Consider the following 23,838-nt stretch of genomic DNA (forward strand, 5'->3'; position numbering starts at 1 on the left):
AAAATCTGCAAGAACTTTAACCATAAGTAATTAGCTAAAATAAAATGAGAAGGCGTTTATTCGAACTAATACAGCCATAAAGTCACAACGTTACGCAGAGAAAAGCAGGCAATAATGATCACGTAAGGCAGCTATCTGCAAGCCAGTGTAAGAGACAGATCAATGTTAAAATGATGTATGTGCATGAAGTGTAAACCAGAATGAGAATGTAACATTTTCACACATCCTAAATGAAGTAGCATTTCAATCATCATAATTCATTCATGACATTGCATTCTGAGACTGACAGCTAGGTGATTGCCTATTGTTCAATTTAACTCGCTGCGATTTTGAAAACAAACTTCCACTAATTGATTTCATGCATTAAGATGACAACTTTTTCTGATACACACTTATGAAAATGGCTGCAAACATGAAGTTGAAAATGGCTGATAAATTTTAAATATAAGACTTTAAATCACTGTCAAACAAATTACTGTGAAATGCATGTAACCATCAGCATACTAAACCAGGCATGCGACATAGTAATATATACTCTAAGAGATATATTTGTACATCTATGTCATTTTTCTCAATATTACTAAGAGAAAGTAGGCAGGTCAAGGATTCTATTAATCCTTCAGAATTTCTACTTAAATCTCACATCCAATATAACAATACCTTTCATCTCCACCTCAATCTCCTCTTCAATCCTTCCATGCAAAATTGATTCTGGGGCTAAAATGGGAAAACATATAAAGAGGTTTTAATGATTAACCTGATATACTTTCTGCCTCAATTCATATATTCATATAATTATAATTTCCTCTTCATTCTAGTAACAGAAAACTATGTCCCCCAAGTGCACCCAAAAAATCCATGCCAGACAAATCAATGAGCTGATAAAGTACATGACAATGTTGGCAGAAAGATTTTAAAACATTTTTATTTTAGGTTCTCTATGAAATTTCCACTTTTAGTTTCATAACTCCCCATGCCTTTACATGCATTCCAAAAAGCAATCCATCAACTAAAGGAATATTCTCTTTTTTAAAAATAAAAATGTCCTATCGATGGAACACTTGCTAAGAGAAGGAATCACATTTAGAAGGAACATGCATTTTCTAACTTGCCGCCTTTTGCCGAGGGCTATTCTCAGGTTTTCCTGCAGAATTAAGCGTTTCCTGCTAGTAAATATACCTTTCATTTGGACCACCTTTAAAACTTGAGACTACACAAAGTCTGGTTACATATTAAGGAGCAAAACAGAGTCCTCAAGTCAAAATAGCTTTTATTATATAGGGAAAAGGCACAGGCTTTAGACACAATCATCTCTGGGGCAGCTTCCTGGGAAAGGTGGGTGCCTTGGTTCCCTCTTGTTCTTCTGTCCATCCGTGTGGAACTGTGTGGTGACGCGGGACTCCATGGCTCCTCCGTTCCTTGTGGGCTTTGGCATGAAGTGAATGACAAACTTGCTGTTTTCCTTGACGATTCTCTCTGTACTTCATGGGTTGTTTTATTTTGTGACTCTTTGTGTGTTTTAAAACTTTTAGTGTCTGAACCAAGGGCAATTTTTGTAACTGTCCTGGTTTGCGATTCGTTTGCTAGGTGAGAATAAAGTTAGGAAAAGTAATAAATTAGCTGTGTTTGTAAGAGTAAAACACACACTGAATTTAGAGAAGGTGATGTGTCATTAGGATGAGAAGGAAAGCAGCATGTTAGTTCCCAAACTAACATATTATATATCTATACTTTTACGTACAGAAGAACTACTCAAACAGACTTACAGGGTTTACCTTCCTACTTGATCTTTGCGGATAACTACTCTGCCTACGTAGAGTTACAAGGCCAAAGTAAAAGAGGAACATGTAAAGACTGGTCTTATGTGCAATAATTAGATAACTGTGCCTGATCCTTCATTCTTCAAACACTTAAAAGTGGCTTATCTTTTCACTTTCTTAAGTACCAGTGAGGCAGTCTGGACTTCCCAAGAGAAAAATGCTCATGCTCCAAGAACACTTTAATGATATAATCCATTAGAACTGAGTGAACTAGAAATCCTGTGGCAAAAAATGTCCAGCTTAAATCCGCTCTGGCCATGTGCTGATCGAGCATGTACCATGGCCCTACATTCCTTAGGAAACGAATTGAAAGACCTACATTGTTCCTACCTCCACAACACAGCCAACTCTCAATTATATGGCTGCAGAAACCGTCATGGTTGTCACCACGTCACCTCCAGATAAATAATCACTATGTGTGATTATTGCACTGGCCAGCAGCTATGGTGAAATTGAGGGTCAACTCTTTGGATGGTGGAATTTTCCATCTAATTTGCATAACTAGATCTCAGTTCTGGAGCTATTCCCTTTGAAGCCTATGAAAATGTTACCAGAAAGAGCTACAGAACAAAATGTCAGATTAAGAGATAAAAAAGACTCCTTTGGGAGAATGAGGATTACAGATATATTAAATGATATATGAGACTCTGTCAAAATTCAGAGCCAAGATGGCTGTCATATAGCACTGTACTATCCCCTGCTCGTCTCTAATATTTCAAAAATGGATGGAGAGATCAGAAAAGACCTTGAGGCCACAGGTCTCCACCGACCCCTGGAGATGCTAGAACTTCTTCCATCAGTTACCTTTCACGGGACTCAGTAAAGACTCTTTGCTTACAGACATACAGCATGGGATTCTAGCACCTGAAGAATAACTTTCCTGTTTCATTAGTATCTAAGAGGAGGTCCATGGATAAAAGGAAGAACTTATCTTTTCCGAGACAAATTTATTCATTCCCTTCCAGACATGGTGGCAAATCAAGCACGATAACAACAAAAATAATAATCTAGCCATGAGATAATTCTAGAATTCCAGGAAGATCTGAGACTTTGAAGCAGCAGCACCTATTAAGAAATAGCTATAGACTCCTAATTTTGGTCCAGACAGAGCCCTATCATTATCAGTGCACAATTTTCTATTGCTCCTCATAAACCTCTAGAACTTCCAGATCTGCAAACAAAGGGCAGATGAGAACTTTTGAGCCTCCTAATATTAAAATAATTAAATTTAGGCTTGGCGCAGTATCAGGCACAATAATAAATAATCAATAATTGATTAACTGTAACAGCTTGACCTTCTTCAGTGTGCCTCGTAGGGGGCATATTTGGGAAATACTAGGAAAAGCATTGCACGTGACATAAACCATAACCTTCCGAAATGAGATTTGAAAGTTACACTTCCTTGAATCTAGACTGGAAAGTTAAAAATGTTCATCACAAGTCTGGCCAATAACTTGGCTGACTTTCGTGAGTCTTTTACAAATAGAGTGCTAAGTTAGAGATATTCTAATTAATATATTCATTGATCAATTTGCACAGCAGAAAAGCTGCATAAAGCGATGGGGATGAAATGAAGCAAGTCAGAGCTAAAAGCCAAAGAAGCACCTTCTATGCTTAGTACTGCTGACGTTGTCTTCTCTCCATACTCATTGTGGACACTGCAGCTGTACAGTCCTTGGTCTACCAGCTGAACGTTACGTATGATAAGAAACTGAATATTTCCACGTTGCGACTGCTTCACTCTTTCAGAGTCCTCGATCTTTATGCCTTCGTGAGTCCAGGTTACATCAACAGAGGATTCATCTTGTAAGACACAGAGGAATTCAGCAGTGTCGCCGCACCTTACAGAGAGGTCCTGAAGCTGCAGGAGAATCTTTGGTGCCTCACCCACTGCCTCTTCAGCATAGTTCCCAGATAACTCAGTGCTTTCTGCAATTTGTGAAAGGGACGCAGTGTGGCGCAACTCTACATTTTGAACTGATGCAGCTGTGTGGATGGAACTTTGAGATACACTTTCAAAAACCTGTGATTCATATTCATATGATGATCCTTGAAATGACTTAATTTCGTTTTGGGATAGTTTGCTCTCCTGCTTTGTGAAAGAGGAATCTGCCACTGCCTGGGACTTGGTGGACTCTCTTACATCTTTCCCAGAACTCTGCCTAGCTAGGGCTTGCACTGTATAATCAAGTGACAAGAAAAAGAAAAGAATATTAAGATCTAAGCTTTGTCACTTGGTTAGGTTAGTAACATGAAATGGCATGGAAGATGAAGATGGAAGGCGTCGTTGTCACTTAGAAGCAGCATGCCAAATGGAGTATGCTCTAGGATGTCAGATCATACAAAAGAAAGTTCATTCCCAGTGACCCAGTGATGAATGGATGATGAAGGCTCATGCGATGCCATAGCGTCTCTGCGTCCTTCCTTCTGTTGTCACTGCAGCTAACCAGAGTTACATAGTCTCTCCCTCTCTTTCTCTCTCTCTTTTCCCTCTCCTGGGATACCATTTGTCCTTCTTCTTCTGCATACTTTATAACAATATACAGCAAATGGATCATTAATTATTCAACCACGAGATGTTGTTTAGAAAAGTAAAAACATCAAGCAAAGCTGATGCCTTAAAAAATACTAGTGTACTACGCAGAATATACACTTCAGTGAGATTTTAATTGCATAGGTTAACCCATAATTGAGAACTAAGGAGGACTTGTTGGGTGTTATTTTATTAGTAAATTATCGACTGACCACACTATGCAATGAGACAAACAGTAGAGACTCTCATTAGTAACAGTGGGAGTAGGAGGTATGAAGCAAATCCAAGTCTTTAAAGCAACATGAGCTTTACCTTTTGGAGTCACTGTGAGTGTAGCTGCACAAGAGGCTTCCCCAGCACTATTGGCGGCTTTGCAAGAGTACTGCCCAGCATGCTCTGAGTAAGCATCAACTATAAGCATTAAAGCCATGCCTGTGGACTCCTCAAAATGGAAAACTACATCTTTTGTTGGTAGAATTGGCTGCTGGTTATGAAACCACTGGATTTCTGGCTTGGGAATGCCAAAAACCCTTGCATGAAATCTGACTGTCTCCCCGCTGTGCACCCTGAGGCTTGATAGAGGCTGGATGAAGATGGGCTTTTGGCCAAGGGAGTCCTTCTTAAATGAAACTGACGAAGAAACATGCCATTGGGAGTTTGATGTAACTTCTCCAAATTTGCTAAATCCTGAAAAGAAGCATGCCAACCTTTAATGTCTTACCCTGCATTGAAACCAGAACTCATTTGGAGTTGTCTACAGACGGATCTGTCGTAAATTGTAATGGTGGACTAGAATCCAGACCAATCTTAATGCCTTGCCAACGTATGACATTATTGGTTCCAAGTCACACATGTTCACTTCCATTTTCCAGACAAACAAATGGAGACATAAATAGTCTAAGAAACTTACTGTATTGTTTGCGAAGGCAGTAGTGAAGTACACAATTTAGTTTAGGTATTCTTGTTTTCTGTTTTTATTTTTTTCCCCTCTGGTTATAAAATCAGATTTTCTATTTTGTAAACCACTTTAAATTGATTATTAAGAAAATATCTGATTATTATTGTATTTAAAATTAAGGGAAAAATCAAAGTTGCCTTCAATCCTTATGTATTTGTATATAGTTAAGAATACATAGACTAAATTAGCTCAGCAAAAATAGTCTGACTGTATAAAAATATTGTTGTTATCTTGTTTTGAATCAAAGTGCTCCCCACTGCCAGGGAAGTGTTTCTGATTGCAGTTTAAAAGCCCCAAATATCAGAAATGCTAAACCATCTTTGGACTGGGCCCCTTAACCTGAAGGCATTCTTGGAATGATGGCGAATGCATCTAGATGGTGTCCAGACCCGAAATCATCCTCTGTAGCTTCTGTGAACTCAGAATTGTGTCAAGACAATGGGTGGATAGTAACGCTGGCATTAAAAAACATTTTTTTTTTAATTTTCATCTTAGCTAAATGAGAAAACAAATCTACCTAAGTATTTCTTTAGCATATTTCTCTCCATTCTGATACATGCTGATCAGAAAGCATGAAAGCTGGCGCGGAGAGCAGTACATTACAAAACAGTATAAAGACAAAGCAGGGCAAAATAGAAAATGATGGTTTGTGATTCATCATGAGATGGGATAAAAGAAAAGTAAGAATGTCGTGTATAACATGGAAACAATTAGTCGCATTAAAAGAGAATGGTAGGGCCAATGATGGTTTACATGGAATCTTTAGTGATTGTTACTGGCATTGTAAGATTAGATCCATATTTAAATGTGGTTCTTAAAGTTGTTTACTGTACCTGCCAGTCTCAAGTTGGCTGTGCTTGATACTTGACCAACAGCATTATTAGCAACAAAAGTGTAAGTTCCTTCATCTTCCGGAAAAGCTTCAGCAATTTCCAGTTGGTAAGTGTCTTCAAATTGAGTCATTCTAAAGAACCGAGATGGCTTGATTTTCTTGTCTTTGGCGTACCAAGACACTTTTAGATCTGCATCACAAAAGAAAAAAAAGATATTTAAAATCACAAAAAGTGGTGGATGATTTTACCTGCAAACACAGTATTGATTACATTGTTGACTACATTTCATATTTATCTTAATAACATTAGATTTCCCTTTTGGGCTTGCCACATCTGCTCTTTTAGGTTTCCTTTTCATCTTTAAGAAAAACATGATTCCAGAAAAATCCAGCTTATAGACTGGTTGTAATATTTGAACTTTTATAATTTTAATTATATTCTTTTTAACCATTTGCAGTCCATGCTGTGGAAACAGGGTCAAGGTTTTGACATAGTGACCTTGAGAAAAAGATAGTCCTAAGGTAGGGTCATCAGGATGGGTTTTATCTAGGATTGTGGTTGCTTACGAGGACAGGGAGAGGAAAATCTGCACTTCTGGTGGGCAGAAAGATCAATCAAAAAGAGAGCTGAGAGAATCAACATTCCCAAAAGTATAAAACAGACACCCTGTAGTCTGAAGAAAAAAATTCTATACTGTCATTACCAATGAGCAAGCATTGAAAGGTCTGAGCAAAGCAAAAAATAATTTTTAAAACTGAGAGTAATGGAATTTGGGCATCTTAGATATATTTGGCTTTTTTCAAAGTAACAGTAATAGTATATAATAATAAAACCAGTTCTTTTCATATAAGGAGTTGAATCATGTTAAAATGATAGAAAATAACCCCAAAGCAAAGATAAAATAACATTATATTGTTATGGTTTAAGGTAACGTGCACTTTAAAAAATATACTTCCATTGAAACAGTAACCCTGTAAGTCAAGAGTGGATTTAAATTTAGTTATTTGTTTTAAAAGCCACAACCCAAGCTGAGTATGATCCCTATACCACTCCCTTATCTAATTACCATCTATGGAGGATTCTCTTGTGGTGCAATCAGCTAGCATTTGTTTGCATTTTGGCACAAATATTGGCTTGTGAAGGTTTCCCTCCATCCTGCCCATGGTGGTAGTATTTTTAAACTACAGGTTCTCCTTTTAAATCTCTTCACTTCCTTAGGTAGCAAGGTAAGGTAGAAAATGGAATGCTGATACCACAATTTACCAGCTGTGTGACCTTACACCTGTCATTTAATCTCTCTGGACCAGTCTTCTCATTTGTAAAATAAGATGCATAGTAATTCATGAGCTATTTTTTTTTAATATATGAAATTTATTGTCAAATTGGTTTCCATACAACACCCAGTGCATGAGCTATTCTTTGCAATAAATTGTTGTGTGAATTAAATGGCTTACACATGGAAGGAGCTTTATAAACCACTGTCACAAGTCAGTTATTATAGAAAGAATGTTTAACCTCGCAAGGGATCAGCCGTGCCTTTAATAATTTACCAAAAGTCAGGGCCAGGTGATGTAAGAGACAACACCATCACATGGAATTTAGCGATCATTCTATAACTATTTAGTTTGTCTATTAAACCTCAACAGAAATGGAAGATGAAGAGTTTGGTTCACCACTTTGCAAGGTTCTCTGCATATTACTACTGACAGAGGTAAACTGATTGAAGCCCTAGGATAGGCATGTATTGTCAACAAGAAATAAGCTAACAGGTGAGACCTCTCTTGGTAATGGATTTGGTGCTTCTGACTGGGCTGCCCCTTTCTGTGTTGGTCACTGGCCTCTTTTGGCTTCCGTGAGGCCTCTCCACTGCCCCTGCTCCCCATTCTATTACTCCACTATATTTGGTCCCTAAATTCTGTTCATTCCACCTCTTGAATTCAATATACAGCCTTTTTTCTCCCGATTCCCCTAATTGAGGGCCTTGTCAGCACCTTCCAAGCCTGTTAGGATGGCCTCTCCCTTGGTCCTCACCTGGTCTCACCTCCCACAACTGACCATTCCTCTTTTCACTACCACAGTAGTGTCTCTAAAAAAGTAAATCATGTTACCGAGGGGCTTAAAAATCCTTCAGTTGCTCCTTAGTATAAACAAGGTAAAATCTAAAATCCTAAGCATAGAATACCAAACCTTTAGTACCTGGCCCTTGCCTTCTTTCCTGGCCTTCTCATCCACTTATCACATCACTTTCCAACCATACTTAAGCCACTTGTCGTTTCCAGCACATGAAGTACCCTTGCAAGCTTTTATGACTTTGTAAATGTCGTTCTCTGCCTAGAACACCGCTGTGTTCAAGGATCCTGTTGATTTTTCAATGCCCAGTCTGTGCATCTCTGTTCATGTTGCAAACAGTCAGCGCTGAGTACATGGGCTGTTATGGCACTTACAACCTTGGGATCTAGTTGTGCACGTGTGTCTCCTCACCTACACTCAATTCTATGAAAGCCAGGTCTGGCATCCCTAGCAGCTAGTGTAATGTTTCAATAGCAGTCGAATAAACCTGAAGAGTTACTTAAATGAACAGGAATCCATCATTGCCAGACCAATTATCATTTTATTTAGCTAGCTGTTGCTCAGTAAGCCTTTGAATGATACTGATTATCTGTAGAATAAACATTGGTAAAAATGTAGCTTTATTACGTTTTAAAAATCTGCTTTTACAAATTGCTTTTCCACCAGTAGGTGGCACCAGAGACCTTCAGTAGGCAACACGTTCTCATAAAAGCACCACTAGATTGCTGAGAGCCAAGTTCCATGCTTCAGCAAGTATTGAGTTCCAAAAACATGTGACTGAGGTTTCTGAAGACTGATAATTTTTTTTCACATTTGTAGAAGGCAGGGCTGAATTTACTTTCCTAGGGTAATACTTGCTAAGAGAAAGTTGTGTAAATATATTTAGTCCCAGGGGCATCAACCTTTATGATTTGGTAAGCTTTTAAAAGGGCATTTTACTTAAAGAACTTACATTTTGCCATATAGAAAATACATTTGCAAGAGGGTGCTCAAATTTCTATATGTCTGTAAATAGTACCACACATAAAGAGTTAGTAATCCATAAGTTTATAACGTCCATTTAAACATTTAAAGATGTCAGTCATATAAAAAAGATATTTTTCTCTTTCTACCCCAATTAGAGTCTTTTTTTAAAAAATTATTATTATTATTATTATTATTATTATTATTATATTATTATTATTATTTTAGAGAGGGAGAGAACATGTGTGTGTGAGCAGGGGAGAAAGGCAGAGGGAGAGAGAGAGAATCTTAAGCAGGCTCCACCCTTAGCATGGAGCTTGATGAGAGCTTGATCCCACAACCCCGGAATCATGACCTGAACAGAAACCAAGAATGGGATGCCCAACCAACTGAGCCACCCAGGCGTCCCCCAATTGGAGTCTTATGAAAGGCTTAAAACATATTTTTGTAATACCTTAAAGGCAAAACTATAATATTATTTATAAACTGAAGAGTACTATATAAAGACTACTGCTTTAAACGACCCATATATATGTATATCGATTTGAAATTTTTCCTCTAAAAATTCAATGGAAGGACAAATTATTTAGTGTGGCTTTAATGAATTTGATATTAAAATGCCTTTACTGTGTTAGTAGGATATTATCAAATCAGATCTTATTTCTTAATATTTAGTGTTTCTCAAACTCACAAAGTCTATGGTATTTCCCCATGTTGGTTGCCCACTACCAGACTTTTATGTTTATATAATTCCCCTCTATATCTATAATAAAATTAATGTATTGAGCACCAGTCACTTGCCAGCCAGGCCTATAGATGCTTTACCTACATCATTAATTATCTTTTCATTATACTCATAAAAATCAAACAGGTCCATTTGGTTTCTAGATCAGCATCTTCACCTCAGAGGAGGAAATCATCAGGTTTTAGAAGGCCAATTGAAATACTGACTTGTTTACAAAAATGGCTCATGGCAATGCAGAGATTGGGTCATAAACCAATGGAAGAATCATAAAAATAAACCCACACTTAACTAGGAGTGCTATGAAGCTAAGCTCTAAGAATTTCCCTTTGGTGAGCATATATAAGGGCCAAGAATATGAGAGTGACTTTCATTTGGGATAAAGTTGATTTACTTTTTCCCTACCTGAGATAAATTTACAATCATAATTGGCTTGAAAGAGCTGCAAATATTTTGCCTCATTCTACCAACATCAGACTCCTGAGGCTGTGAGACAGGGCCGTGGGTGTTTGGGAAGCATGCCCCAATTAAAGAGCATATAGCTAACCAACTGAGGGTTACTATATGACGAACACTGTGCTACGTGCTGGTGTGTGTTATCTAACACGATCCTCATTGGTATTAGTCATTTGATAATCATTCTTTTGTCCAGTTAACAAGTACATATTGACTATCCACTATGCATGAAGCTATCCTAGGACAAGGATTCACCCTCACTGCCAAGGGTCTTACCTTCTAGTAGCCACTGCCTTTTTAGGCACCAGGTTTTAGGTGCTAAGACAGAATCCCTGCCCTTGTGAAAGGTATGTTCTAAGATCAAAGGCAATACTATTCTTACTTTACTCATGAGGAAAAGAGAGCCAGAGAAATAATATATTTGCCTAAGGTCACACAGGGGAGCCACAATTCAAATCTAACCTCTCGGATTATAATGCCCTTACTTTTGATGCTACAGTTCAGTAGTGGTAAACATGGTCTATTCCTTAGTTCAGTAATTCAAGTAAGTCTTTTGCAAGATTCCCATTAAGAGTCAAATTATGCCTGGGAGGTGTCTGTGATGGAGGAAAATGTGAGAAAGCTCTCCTCAGATCATTCTGTGTAAGTATTAGCAACAATACCTTTGCTCATGAACCTACCTGTTCCAGAAACTCTGCACTGAAAACGGGCTGGCTGTCCCTCAGAAGTGACGGTGTCCTGAAGTGGGGTAATGATAGCAGGAGGATAAACTGGCATTTCCTGATCTGGAGACACGACTTCCGGAACTAAAGAAAGGGACCACAAGATGCGTCAGGATTAAATCACCTGCAGACCTCAAAGAAGAATGGAGCACGTGGATTTATCTTAATTCATGTGGCATCAGGGCACTTTCTGAAAGCTGAGCAGCAATCCACTTGTATGAGCTCCAAATTGTATTCATAAATGCAGTGGGACAACACACAAAAAGCGGGTTTCTTAGGTTTTATTTTAAGCTGAGGCTAGCGAGGCCTTTCTACCTTCCACGGAGAGGGAAGCGGACGTCGTGGCTACTCCATAGTCATTCTTGGCTTCACAGGTATAAACAGCCGCGTCCTCTGGGAAGGCTTCAATTAGCAAGAGCGTGTACTCTTGCCCGTCATGAAGGAATTTGCACTTGAAGCCAGTGGAAAGCAGCTGCTCTTCCTTGTACCAGGAAATTTTGGGCTGTGGTCTGCCAGATATCACAGCACAGAAGCGGGCAGGCTTGCCAGACTGCACAGTGACAGGCTGGAGCTCCTGCAGAATTTGGGGTGGTTCTGGAGCTGGGAGTAAATGAAAACAAACAGCTTGTGAAAAAACATGACAACACAGGAGAGCATGTGAAAGTCTGTGTTCATTTGTGGCCAGTGCCCAGAAACAAAACTTTGGAATTATGATAACTTTACTTGCCTCAGAATATTGGAATGTTCTTTGTGCTGGGAAGGAAGAAAACATTTGGAATTTTGTCCTCGAGGAGAGAGAATAACTTTAGAAAGGTACTTCTATTTGAGGCTTGGTGACGGGGTGTTGCTGCGAGTGTTGAACTTGTCAACATAAGGTGATCACCCCTTTGCATGTTGGGGTCTGGGTAGGGGTGCAGTGATGCACAGTACCCTAAAAAATGCTAGAACAGGGGTGCCTGGGTGGCTCAGTCAGTTAAGCGTCTGACTTTAGCTCAGGTTGTGATCTTGAGGTTGGCGAGTTCGAGCCCCATGTCAGGCTCTGCGCTGTCAGCACAGTCTGCTTTGGATCCTCTGTTCCTCTCTCTCTCTGCCCCTCCCCCACTCATTCTCTCTCTTTCTTTCTCTGTCTCTTTCTCTCTCTCAAAACTAAAAAAATTGTGAGAACAACTGCCACGTGCTACCTAATTTTACATCATTTGGACAAACCATGTGGTGATGTGGTTCATTTCATACTGGTTTGTTTTCCAAGTATTTGTGTATGTGTCATAGTCATTTCTTTATATATAGGTGCCAATGAAGCACAATCAGTAACTACGAAGGTAAGAATACATGTTATTCCAGATCTAGTTAGAGGCAATTAGGTAGATTGGAAAAAACTCACTTTCCTGCTATCCTAAGTAAAGCATCTTGTCTGTGTTGTGATGAGAGAGGGGAACTAGCTAGTTTACTGAACACAGAAATGGGGAGAAAGGACTCCTGTGAGGCTGGTTTCTGACCTTTACTTCTCTGTGCCTCAGTCTATACACCACTAATACAGAAATAATAAGAACTGGATATCATGATCACTTGGTCTCCTAGGGACTGAGGGAATGTTGGAAATATGGTTCATTTTTATTAACTTGAGATTTTCCTAGAGTTCCTTCATCTGCCTCAGGGGTATTTGTGCAGACAGATATGACTCAAAATTAAAATAGGGATGAATGGTCCATTTTCTCTATTTAGGTTAGTCTCATTTCCAGGTCAGCTTCAAATTCAGCTCTAAGGTTTGTAATGAAGAAAGAAAATGGTTTAATGGCACCCCTCTGAGCCTTTGGTAGCATGTGGAATTTCCCCTAAAAGTAAGAGCCTATGATCCTAGGGCTTGGGGCAGAGAAAACCTAGTTGAACATTGCCTGTGGCTGTCTAGGCCCTCTGGGGCCTCAAAGAGGACCTTTGGGTTTTCTCGAAGGAAATGACCCTATGGCTTGGTAAGTCTACTGGTACTTAAGCACTTGGGGCCAAGGGCAGAAAACTTGACCAGATGAATTCTGTATCTAGAAACCCATTGGGGGTCTATTATAATTGACATACAGTGGCTATTAAGTAGTGCTGACCAACTCAATGAAGATCCAGCCACTAGGCACTTTCAAGAAATGACATCTTTAAGTCTTTTTAATAGCTGCTGTCCCTTTACCAGGGAATGATGTGAAAATAAATGTAGTTGCAAGCATACAAGGACCATGGCTTCCCTAGAGATTTCCCAGAAACTATCAGCACTTTGGGAAGTTAAAGAAGAGGATTACTCTAGCTGGATTCACAAAACACATCAATATCTCCACCTACCATTGACATAGAGTGTAACAGAACTCCTGTTCCTTCCTGCCACAAAGGTGTATTCGCCAGCATCGCTATGCCTGGTCTCGGAGATAAACATCCTGTGGATTCTTCTCTCCACCACATACTGGTATCGTTCTTGAATTTGGAAGTTGATTTCAATGCCGTCTTTATACCAGTGGGCATCCACATCATCTTCGTTGACCTCAAACTCAACCACAGCACGTTGTTTCTCAATAACCTTTTGATGGAACAGAAAAAGAGAATTGAAGCCCCGGTTTCCTTTCAGTTTTGACCTGTTTCTAAAACTGCTTATTTCAAGAGTGTGCCAAACTTATCCATTACGATATAAAAAGCTGACTGGTTGTGTCACATTCTGATTTGTCCTGCATATCCTTGGACAATTGGTGCCCTAACTTCTTCTGTAGAAATCATGCTTATACCTGCACTGAGGAGGGATGCTGCCCCCAAAGAGACCATGTTCGAGTCCTTAAATGTTTGCTTCTTAACTGATAATAACAGAAATAATGACACTTTATGCCCATGGGCTTTTTATTTTCGACAAAGCTCTTCTAAGTTAGTACTCAATTTGATTTCATGGAGTAGGAACAAGAATCTACTGGGGTAGGTGGAAGCTATTATCCTCATTTTTAAGAGTGAGGAAATCAAGGTTCAGAATCAGACAATAAAGGACAGAAGTTTATTCAGGTGGCCTGAGTGGCCCGGTTCTCCTTAGACGAGCAATATGATAAATCTGAACTCTAATGACACTTCTCTTACCATGTTATCTCCATTACATCATTTGAGAAGACTGGCCCTCATGAGAATAAATTCTGCACATGTGGTAGAGAGCAGAGGTGTCTGGCTCGGCATGTTTGCTAGGAATCCAGCTTTGCCCGCACCGGTCTTCCTCTTGGACCTCAGAGGAAGTGTTTCCAGCCAAGTCCCTACATACCTGCCTCTCCATAACAGAAGGCTTCTGAGGAAATGCCACCTTGTTCTAAATTCCCTGAGTTCTAGCTGCTGTGTAAACACCGCAACTTAAATTTTCGTTCTTTTCTGGTTTGTGCAGCTTGGCAGGTGGCCATTTGTTAGACAGTGAAGTTTCCACAGCTGCTTTAATTAAAGTATCTAGACAGCTGCTAAGGACACACCATTTCCCTAAGTGAGGGAAAACTGTGACTAAATTGATGTCAGATCAAGAGTCTAAGCCAGCAGGGATCAGCTGTTTTCATTCTTTAGAAGACTGTGCTTAGAAAATTCTAAAGTTAAAAAATTAGAATACCAAACTATGGATTACGGGCTCCTGATGATGTCTCCCAAAATTCAGCATGTAGACAATACCTGAACCGACTTTTTAATACTCCGGATGCGAACATCTCTGCCCTCTACAAAGAGGTTAGCAGTGGATATGTTGCCTCCTGCCACCACTGCGTATTGCCCGGCATCAGACATGCGGGTGGATGGGATCAGGAGGCGGTGGACGTATTTCTCCTTCTGTATCTTTATTCTGTAGATGAAATGGAAATTGAAGTTCAATGCACAGTGACTCAAAGCAAACTGCGCATTCCTTGAATGCGGCAAAACAAAACAACTGACCTATCCACAATCTGCAGTTCTTGGCCATCTTTCATCCACTGGACAGTGATGTCAGGTTCAGAAACTTCACATTCAAACATGGCTCGCTTCTTCTCGAGAACCTTGATGTCCTTAATGTGTTTCCTAAATTCTATATGACGAGCTGGAAAACAGCATGCAAAAAAATTAACCTTTCTAACAGCCTTATGACATAACTTAGTATACAATTCACCTGTTTAAAGTGTTCGATTCAGTCGCCTTCAGTATAGTCAGAGTCATGCAACCATTACCATGATCAATGTTCGAATATTCCCATTGCCCCAGAAAGAAACCATGCACCCCTCAGCCATCACCCTCCAGACACCTTCTACTGTCTGCCCTCAGATTTAGAGACAAATCTGTGTCTCTACAGATTTGTGTATTCTGACATTTCCTATAAGTGGAATCACACAATATATGGTCCTTTGGGACTGGCTTCTTTCACCTAGCGTAAAGTTTTTAAGATTCATCCATGTGTAGCATGTACCAGCACTGGCTTTTTATTGCTAACAATATTTCGTGACATGGATACCCACATTTTATTTTTCCATTCACTAATTAGTCCACTGATTAACATTTCGCATAGAGTATTCACATTTATTTTTAAGGATAGGATGTTCGTGAAACCATACCTTCCACATAAAGGGTGGCTGTTGATGTAGCTTTTCCAGCCACAAAGGTGTACTCAGCTGCATCCCCAAAGTGCACGTTCCTGATGTTCAGTGAGTGCGTGAGCTTTTTGGTTCTCATCTGGCACCTGTCAGTTGATTTGATTTCCACACCATTCTTTAACCATTTGTATGAGATGCCTTCATAGTTCACGGTTACCTCAAAGGTAATGGTGTCTTTTTCTTCAGCATTGATGTCTTTCAGCATGGATGTAATCATGATTGCTGCAAAGGGGAAGAAAATACACCGAAGGAGACTTTGTGTCAGCATGATGTGAGTTACAACAAGCACAGAGTGAAAACTAGGGACGTGTTTAGTATGTCTGCTAAGGTGATTGTAGTTCAGGGATATGAGCTGTGAGACCTTCCAGGTACCCCTCTACAACAGGACAAGGCCAAGCAGAAAGAGCTAGTAATAGACACTAGAGCATCTTTGTAGGTAGCCTTTCCAGGCTACTCTAATCAGAAAATTTTAAACAGGTAGAGATACTAGTGCCTAACTCAGTGTGAACACATAGTAGATGTGTCAATCAAGGATTTTTGAGTGGGTTAACTGGTTAGGAAGGAAAGGTGTAGAATACGGAATAACCAGGAGTTTCCCAAATATTTTATACAGCTTTTTTGTCTGTGTACTTACGGGTCACTTTCAGGGTGGCGCTGACTTGGTCATTGCCACAGACAAATGTGTATTCTGCAGAGTCCTCTGTGCTGGTGTTCATGATGATCAGCTGGTGGAGTTTCCCTTGCACGACTATCTTGAACTTCTCGCTCATCTCAATCTCCACGCCATTCTTCAGCCACATGGAAGGGACATTGAAGTGGGACACCTCACACTCAAAGGAGGCATTTTTCGTCTCAGGTACCTCAATGTTTTTCATGGTTTTTGTAATATGCAATGCTTGGGAAAACCAAAGAGTATTTCAGTTAGTATATATTATTTTTTAAAAAAGCAGATGAAACCAACCAACCAAAAAATGAACACATGCGGATCATCTAGGGAAGCGCCATAGGGGCTATCTCATACTTACTCTCCACGAAAAGTTTAGCTTTGCATTCCAATTGCCCCACCACAGCTGTATATTCCCCAGCATCCGAGGGGGAAATATGCTGCAGCATCAGTTTGTGGACCTTCCTTTCCGAGACCAGTCTGTGTTTGTCACTTGGCTTAATCTCCACATTCTTGTGGAACCATTTTACTGGAACCGTGTCATGCGAAACACTAACTTCAAAGGCAACGGTGGCGTTTTCCAAGGCGGTCACATCTTTTGGCTTTTTAATGATCTTGACAGCTAATGAGGAAAGTTGAAACAATTCAGGGACATGGGTTAACTTAGCGGTAACCATTAACCGGCTACTTGTAAAGTGTTTCTGAATCAACTTACTCTCAACGTGCAGTCTGGCACTGGCTCCTAGCTTTCCAAGCTTGAAGCCATACACGGATTCATCCACAACAGCACAGTTTTTAATCCTCAGAGTGTAAACTGTTCCTTTGACTGAGATGTCATACTTGTCATTGGATCGTAGCACAACCCCATTTTTGATCCATTGGACACCCTTTACGTTAGGGTGTGTGAGTTCCACAGTGAAAACGGCATCCTGTGTCTCTGTCACCGTGAGGTTCTTCAGAGTCTTCTTAATTTTGACAGCTGGAGACAAATTTATGATTGATTTAGGAAATAAAGATGGTATCATCAAGTAAAAGAATTCCTGGAATGAGATCATTACCTGGTCATCTTGCAAAAGAACGGTTATCAAAACTTTTGTGGTTTATGCAGCACCTCTATTTTAAAAGATACCTTGAGATTATTTATGAAAACCTGGAATCCAGTTTAAAATGTACACTGTGCAATGATTTTTCTACACTTGAATGAGATGAAGTTTGCACAGCTGTATACTAATAGCTTAATAGACTGGAGAAGAACAAAAGAAGGGTGGAGAATGAGAGCATCTCATTAAGCTGTTCCTCCAAGCTGGAACCTAAGAAATGGCTTCTGCACAGAAACACATCTTATAAGCAATTTTGCGCCCTGTGGTATATGGCTTAGAAAGTTTGGAGAGTTTATAATGATTTTATGAAATCATGATTCATGACATCCAAAATAATTATACCATTGACTTTTAAAACGAGAACCATCAAGAACGTAATATAATGTGGAATGGATAAATCTGTTATTATATCACTAACCTTCAACTTTGAGTTTGGCAGAAGTTTTGGAGGTGGCCACCTTGTAGGTATATTCTCCCATGTCATCTAATTTGGTGGCAGCAATGATCAGTCTCCTTTTGTGGTCATCAGATTCACTTCTGATATTGTTACTCAGCGGTAGGTGTTTGCCATCCTTCAGCCATTCTCCTTCAGCATCTGGGTTGGCAACTTCACATTCAAACACAGCTTCCTGTGATTCAGCCACAGTCTGATCGGTGAGTGGCTTGGAGATGGCCCCCCCTTTGGAACAAGAGAAGTACAAGTGTGAGTCCTTTAAAAAAATATTTATACAAAAAGGAAATCTTTGCACAATTAAATATAAAATCAAATTTTAAAACATGATTTTGAATATAATGAACTGTCTAATAGAATTATCGTTGCCCATATTGAGAAGATATCACAGAAAACCCTACTCTAAGTTTGCATGACTGATAAGGAAAATAATGGAATCAGGAAGGTTTTGCAAAGGGAAAGCAACCGGTAAATTAATACTGAATTCTAAGAACCATACCACATGGATGGCCTCTAACTCAATTCCTTCTTCAAAAGCATTCTACCTAGTCTTCTAAGGGTTGTTTCCTGCAAATGTGTCTAATATTTGATTGGGAAAAGATGTGCTAAACAAAATGTACAGTCATCAATGTTTCTATAAGAGATTCTTATGTACTAAAAAATCACTATTTTAACAACTGTTATCTCTTTTATGAAGCTTCCCCCTTTGTCTCCATGGCCATCATTCACTGGCAGAAAAAAATTACTCCTTCAGCAAGTTAGTTGCTGATATATCTGTCCCTCTCTAAAAATTGTGAATTCCTCAAGAAAAAATATCATGCCTCATTTGTTTTTGTGTCCTGTGCTTCTAGCAGTCCTTGCCTATGGTAGAGCCTTAAAAAATGTTGAGTGAAATAATATAAGGGCTCATAGTTTTTTCTTGTTTGCACACATTTAAAAACATGCAATTTATATTACACATGTCAGAGTGCAAGATCCACAATTTTCTTTCAGGAGTGTTTTTCATAGTCAAATATCTGCAGAAATATTATAATGTAATAAAGTATAATCTAGGTAACTCATATGACGTGGGACACACACTTCCCATATGGACTACACAATTTAATCCCGATGTCATATCTCAACTCCTCAGTAATTAAATTGTAATAAACCAAGAAAATTAATGATGACTTCTAGTTTTTTCTTAGCAATTGATTTATGCTTTTGGTTCTCCATTTTGAAACTAGGGATTTCTGCTGAATGAGAATGGTCTACTTCATGTCACAAGAAAGAGATATATAGATACATTGAGTTATATTTTAAAATTTTCACTGGGTTCATAAAACAAGTATGAAGGGAACAAAAGATACAAAAGTTGAAGAAATAAGAATGATTAAAAAAAAAGAAATACACCTTTAGAGTAGGAAAGTTTAAATAAAGCTCAGTTCAACAAATGTTTATTGATCATCTATCACGTGCAATATGTTAGAGAACACAGATGGGAAAGAAGCAAAATTCCAGATTGGAAGAGTTTATACTCTGGTGTGAGAAGAAGAAATGGGCAATGAGAAAAGTATGTGATAAAGGCCATGGAAGAGACACATACAAAATAATCCTGAGGTTGTTGGAATAAGATCTTACACAAATGGGAAAATTAAGGAAGGCCTCACAAAAAGATGGCATTTGAGGTAGGTCTCCCTAGAAGCACATGGTGGGGAAAGTGTTGAGGGGACTCCTGACTTTGAGAACAGCATAAGCAGAGGCATGGAAGAAGGAACCTGATGGGAATTTGGAAGGAAATGGGCCACAATTTCTTAAATTGAAATAAGTACCCCACATAAGAACTCAGACTGAATGACAAATGTACCAACCTGCCACAGTAAGTTTTCCAGATGTCATATTTTCTCCAGCAAAAAATGTATATTTTCCTTCATCATCTTTCATCATATTTAGAACTGTCAGCTTATATATTTTTCCATGAGCTTCAATTTTATATTTGGAACTGGGTGTGATTTCTTTGTCCTTAAAATTCCACAAAACATCAATTCCTGAGTGGGATAGCTCAACTTCTAAGACCACATTTTGGGTTTCTGTACAGGTAAGGTCACGAAGACCTCTGATAATTTTAATTTCTGGGGAAAAAGAAAATAAACACTTGGTTAATATTACACTGGGAAAATAGAATGCTTAAAACAATAATAAGTTAAATGGAAGAATCCTTACTTTCCACAGAAAGATCACAGCTAGTTTCGACTCTGCCAACCATCAGCTTGTAAGGTCCTTCATCTGAGGCGTGGGTCCGGTTAATCACTAGTCGCTGCTTAGTGCCTTTAACGATGGCTTGTACACGATCATCAGGCTTGATTTGTTCATCATTTAAGTACCATTTAACAGAAGTCACATCAGGGACTGATACCTTGCATTCGAGCACAGCCTTGGTACCCTCAATCACATTAACATCCTTCAGAGGTGTTATCACTTCAACACCTGCAAAACCACACAGACACACAGACACACACACACACACACACACACACACACAATTTATTAATGTGAATTTTGTTTTAAATGCCTAATTAAAGTTTTCTACCTCACTTAAAAATATACACATAAAAATATGTAAGTTGCACTCACTATAGACAGAGACACGCCCACTGGTTGATAGTCCAAGGGATGGAATAGTGAAGGAGTAATTTCCAGCATCCTCCTTAGTCATGTCTTCAATAAGCAGCATATGTGACTGTTTGTCTATCACAATGTGAACCCTGTCACTGGGCTGTACTTCTTGGCCATCTTTCATCCAGACACCTTCCACATTCTCTAAGGAGACCTTAACCTCAAGCTGAACAATGTCACCTTCACAGACTTTTTGATCACTAAGTCCTTGTAGAATAGCAATGGGACGGGCTGTGAAATATGGGGAGAAAAGTGAAAGTTATGATCATTTCTTATCAATAAGCCATAATGATATTCCCTTCAGGCCAAAAAGAACAGGCAGACTTACGTTTCATCTTTAGTTTACAGGTTGTCTTTTTCCCATCGACAACAAAGGTGTATTCTCCCTGGTCCTCTTTGGTCACATCCTTAACTGTGAGGTTCTGACGTCCACGACGAGATGTAATTGTGTATTTACCATTGGACTTCAGCTCCACACCATTATGATACCATTTGCCTTCTATATTTTCTGGGGATATAATGCACTCTAACTCTCCTGAAAACGATTCTGGAACTTCTATATCCTGAAGTTCCTTCACAAACTCAACAACTGCACCTGAGGCATAAGATAAAGAGAAGTTAATTTTTCTTGAGAGTTACACATCTAGACTTAGGGTAGAAAAAATTCCTTGTAAGTCTCTCAAATCCCCCCATGCTATCAGGAATATTCTTAATGTGTACCTGCTGATGAACTGAGGAATATATTTTCAATAAAAAAGATTATTTTACTTAAAATTTTTTTTAAAACAGAATTTTATTTCAATGCAAAAATTTAAAAATAAGGCATCAAAATAACCTTGGTTTTTAAAAATCCAAATTGTCATTAACGTGAGAGAAGAATGTCATGTCATGCCATCCAATAATTTTGAAATAAAAATTTTGAAAAAAAATAAAAATCCAAATTGTCAATAATCTCAATTAGTGGTATACATTCAGGAATCTTGCTATGGAGGTTATATTCAACTCCCACATAGTTCTTTTTATAAAAGGAAAATTGCAAAGCTAATTTGATCACATACTAAGGGTGACTTTAGAACTTAAGTAAATGGTGAAATTATTATTTACTACCTTCGACGATAAGTTTCGCTGTTGTTTTTACATTTTCATCTTCCACAAGTACACAGCTATAGTCTTCAGCATCAGATGTGTCAATCGTCAGTATGGACAGGAAGTGAACCTTTCTGTCAGAGTGCATCCTATATTTATCTCCCGTGTGAACCTCCACACCATCTTTATACCATTTCACTTTGACAAATGGCTCTGAAGTTTCACATTCAAAGGTTGCCATGGTGTCTTTTTCCTTAGCAACAACATCTTGTAATTCCTGTGTGAAAATGATTGATTGCTTGGCTACAAGAAAAGGGGGGAAAAAGACATTATATTAAATTAAATTCACAATTTGAATAATGGGAAAATAAAATAAAAAGAAATACACCAATGGATATTCATGGATAAATAGAGACAGATCCATCAAACCAAAGACATCGAAATTACCTTGGACAAGTAAGAATGCATGGCTTGAGGTTTCTCCAGCTATGTTGATGGCTTTCACCATGATGCTGGCAGAATCCTCAGCAGTCACATCTCTTATGACCAGTTCACAAACATTGTCTTCGGGCCAGTACCAGTAGATTCGGTCAGAGCGTTCTATCTTTACACCATTTTTGTACCATTCACATTCAGGATCTGGTTTTCCCACCACTCTGACCCGGAAGTGTGCGTCAGATCCTTGGCCCACTGTTTGGCTTTGGATTCTTTCAAAGATTTTAGGAGCTTCCATACTAGGACTTAGTTCAATTTTATCAGGTTTAAAAGTTGGGATAGTGATTTTGCCTTCTTCAGCAAGGGCTTTCTTTTCCTCTTCAGTTAATTCTTTGGTCCAGTGGAGAAGTTCATCTTTTGTCTTCCTTAGGAGTTCTTCATAGGATTCATCCTTCTTACGAGACTTGAGCTCCACAGCAGTAATTGCTTCATAATATCCCTCCTCAGTTCTGCGCTTGAATTTACTGCGCAGCTCTTCTGACTCTTCAGGTACCTTTTCATGGATAATTCTTTCAGCCCTTTTCAACTTCACAACTTCCTTGGTTTCAGTGGTGTCAACAGGTCTATCTACTTTTTGTACTTCAAACTGAAGTTTTCCAGGTTCATGTACATGAAACTCGGGCTTTGGTTCAGGGGCTCGTCTGAGGACAGACCTAAAATCTTCCCTCTGTTGGATCTCAAGTTTCACTTTATGCTCTATCACACCTTCAGGATTTTCTGCAGTAACCTTGACTTCCCCTGTATCGTATGATTTGCAGTCCACGATGTCCAAATAATGAATGCCATCATAACGAACTCTGAACCTTTTGCTTTTGCGAATGAGTTGTCCATTGAGGTACCAGTTGACTTTGGGTTGAGGGTAACCGGTCACTCGGCAACGGAATCTAGCGGTCTCCCCTTCAAGTACTCTTACTGGCTCTGGGAACAAAACAATGTCTGGCTTTTGCTTCTCTTTTTGATCTGTTGTTACACCTGTAAGAGCACCTTCATGAGCCATCCTCTCTAACTCTTCAATTCTTTGTAAGCCTTTCCTCCCCTCAGGCAATTGCGACTCTTCCACAAGACTTTTTTCATCTTTAACAATAAGTGTAGCAGATGTGTGATCTGTTCCATATTTGTTAGTAGCTCTACAAGTAATGATACCACTGTCTCTGGAATATGCAACCCCGTAATCAAGGCTGCAATACCCAAACTCATTGATCATACGGAGCCTGTTGGCTGCTTCAAGTGGCTTCCCATCATGGAGCCATTCCACCACCATTGTTGGGTCACCAATTGGTGTTAGCCTACACTCAAAGTGGGCGGGCCCAAAGCGCTTGAGTCTTAAGGAAGTGAGTTTTTTCTTGAAAAATGGTTTCTGTTGTTTCTCTTTATCATAGAGGTCACCCTCTTCCCATTGCTCTTGACCATATCGCATATGGAGGGGCTCCAGTTCTGGGGCTGCAATCTCTTTTGCTCTATATGTCCCTCGTGGGATGATTAATTTTCTCTCTGGTTCAGGCTCTGCAAACTCAACTTCAACATTTACTTTGCATCTCGTAGTATCTCTGCCAGCCTTATTGATAGCAGTTGCCGTATACCAGGCAGAATCTTGGCTGGCAGTGGAATCAATTCTAAGGGCAGCTTCTCCCTTTATGCCTTCAATTCTATTAAAAGGGAAGAAAAATCAATACAGAAGTAGTTATTGCT

The 23,838-nt window shown here is 39.2% G+C and overlaps 1 protein-coding gene across 4 annotated transcripts in view; it reads right to left on the minus strand.

Annotated features, from left to right (window-relative positions):
- The window catches only part of TTN (titin), a 275,680-nt gene that overhangs the window by 220,752 nt on the left and 31,090 nt on the right, over positions 1-23,838 (minus strand). For all 4 annotated transcript variants that reach the window (XM_040475510.1, XM_040475509.1, XM_040475508.1 and 1 more), the window contains 18 exons: positions 22,102-23,795; positions 21,676-21,957; positions 20,897-21,163; positions 20,527-20,799; positions 20,116-20,379; positions 19,764-20,024; positions 17,881-18,141; positions 17,078-17,341; positions 16,724-16,984; positions 16,333-16,593; positions 15,660-15,920; positions 15,010-15,151; positions 14,755-14,920; positions 13,420-13,651; positions 11,413-11,697; positions 11,056-11,181; positions 6,145-6,333; positions 661-717 (listed from right to left, as the gene is read on the minus strand). In XM_040475510.1, the coding sequence (XP_040331444.1) occupies positions 661-717; positions 6,145-6,333; positions 11,056-11,181; positions 11,413-11,697; positions 13,420-13,651; positions 14,755-14,920; positions 15,010-15,151; positions 15,660-15,920; positions 16,333-16,593; positions 16,724-16,984; positions 17,078-17,341; positions 17,881-18,141; positions 19,764-20,024; positions 20,116-20,379; positions 20,527-20,799; positions 20,897-21,163; positions 21,676-21,957; positions 22,102-23,795 (5,546 nt within the window). The remainder of the gene's footprint in view (positions 1-660; positions 718-6,144; positions 6,334-11,055; positions 11,182-11,412; positions 11,698-13,419; positions 13,652-14,754; positions 14,921-15,009; positions 15,152-15,659; positions 15,921-16,332; positions 16,594-16,723; positions 16,985-17,077; positions 17,342-17,880; positions 18,142-19,763; positions 20,025-20,115; positions 20,380-20,526; positions 20,800-20,896; positions 21,164-21,675; positions 21,958-22,101; positions 23,796-23,838) is intronic.

Source organism: Herpailurus yagouaroundi, unplaced genomic scaffold (assembly GCF_014898765.1).
Source record: "Herpailurus yagouaroundi ecotype Mexico unplaced genomic scaffold, PumYag 140, whole genome shotgun sequence".
Taxonomy (NCBI): Eukaryota; Metazoa; Chordata; class Mammalia; order Carnivora; family Felidae; genus Herpailurus; species Herpailurus yagouaroundi.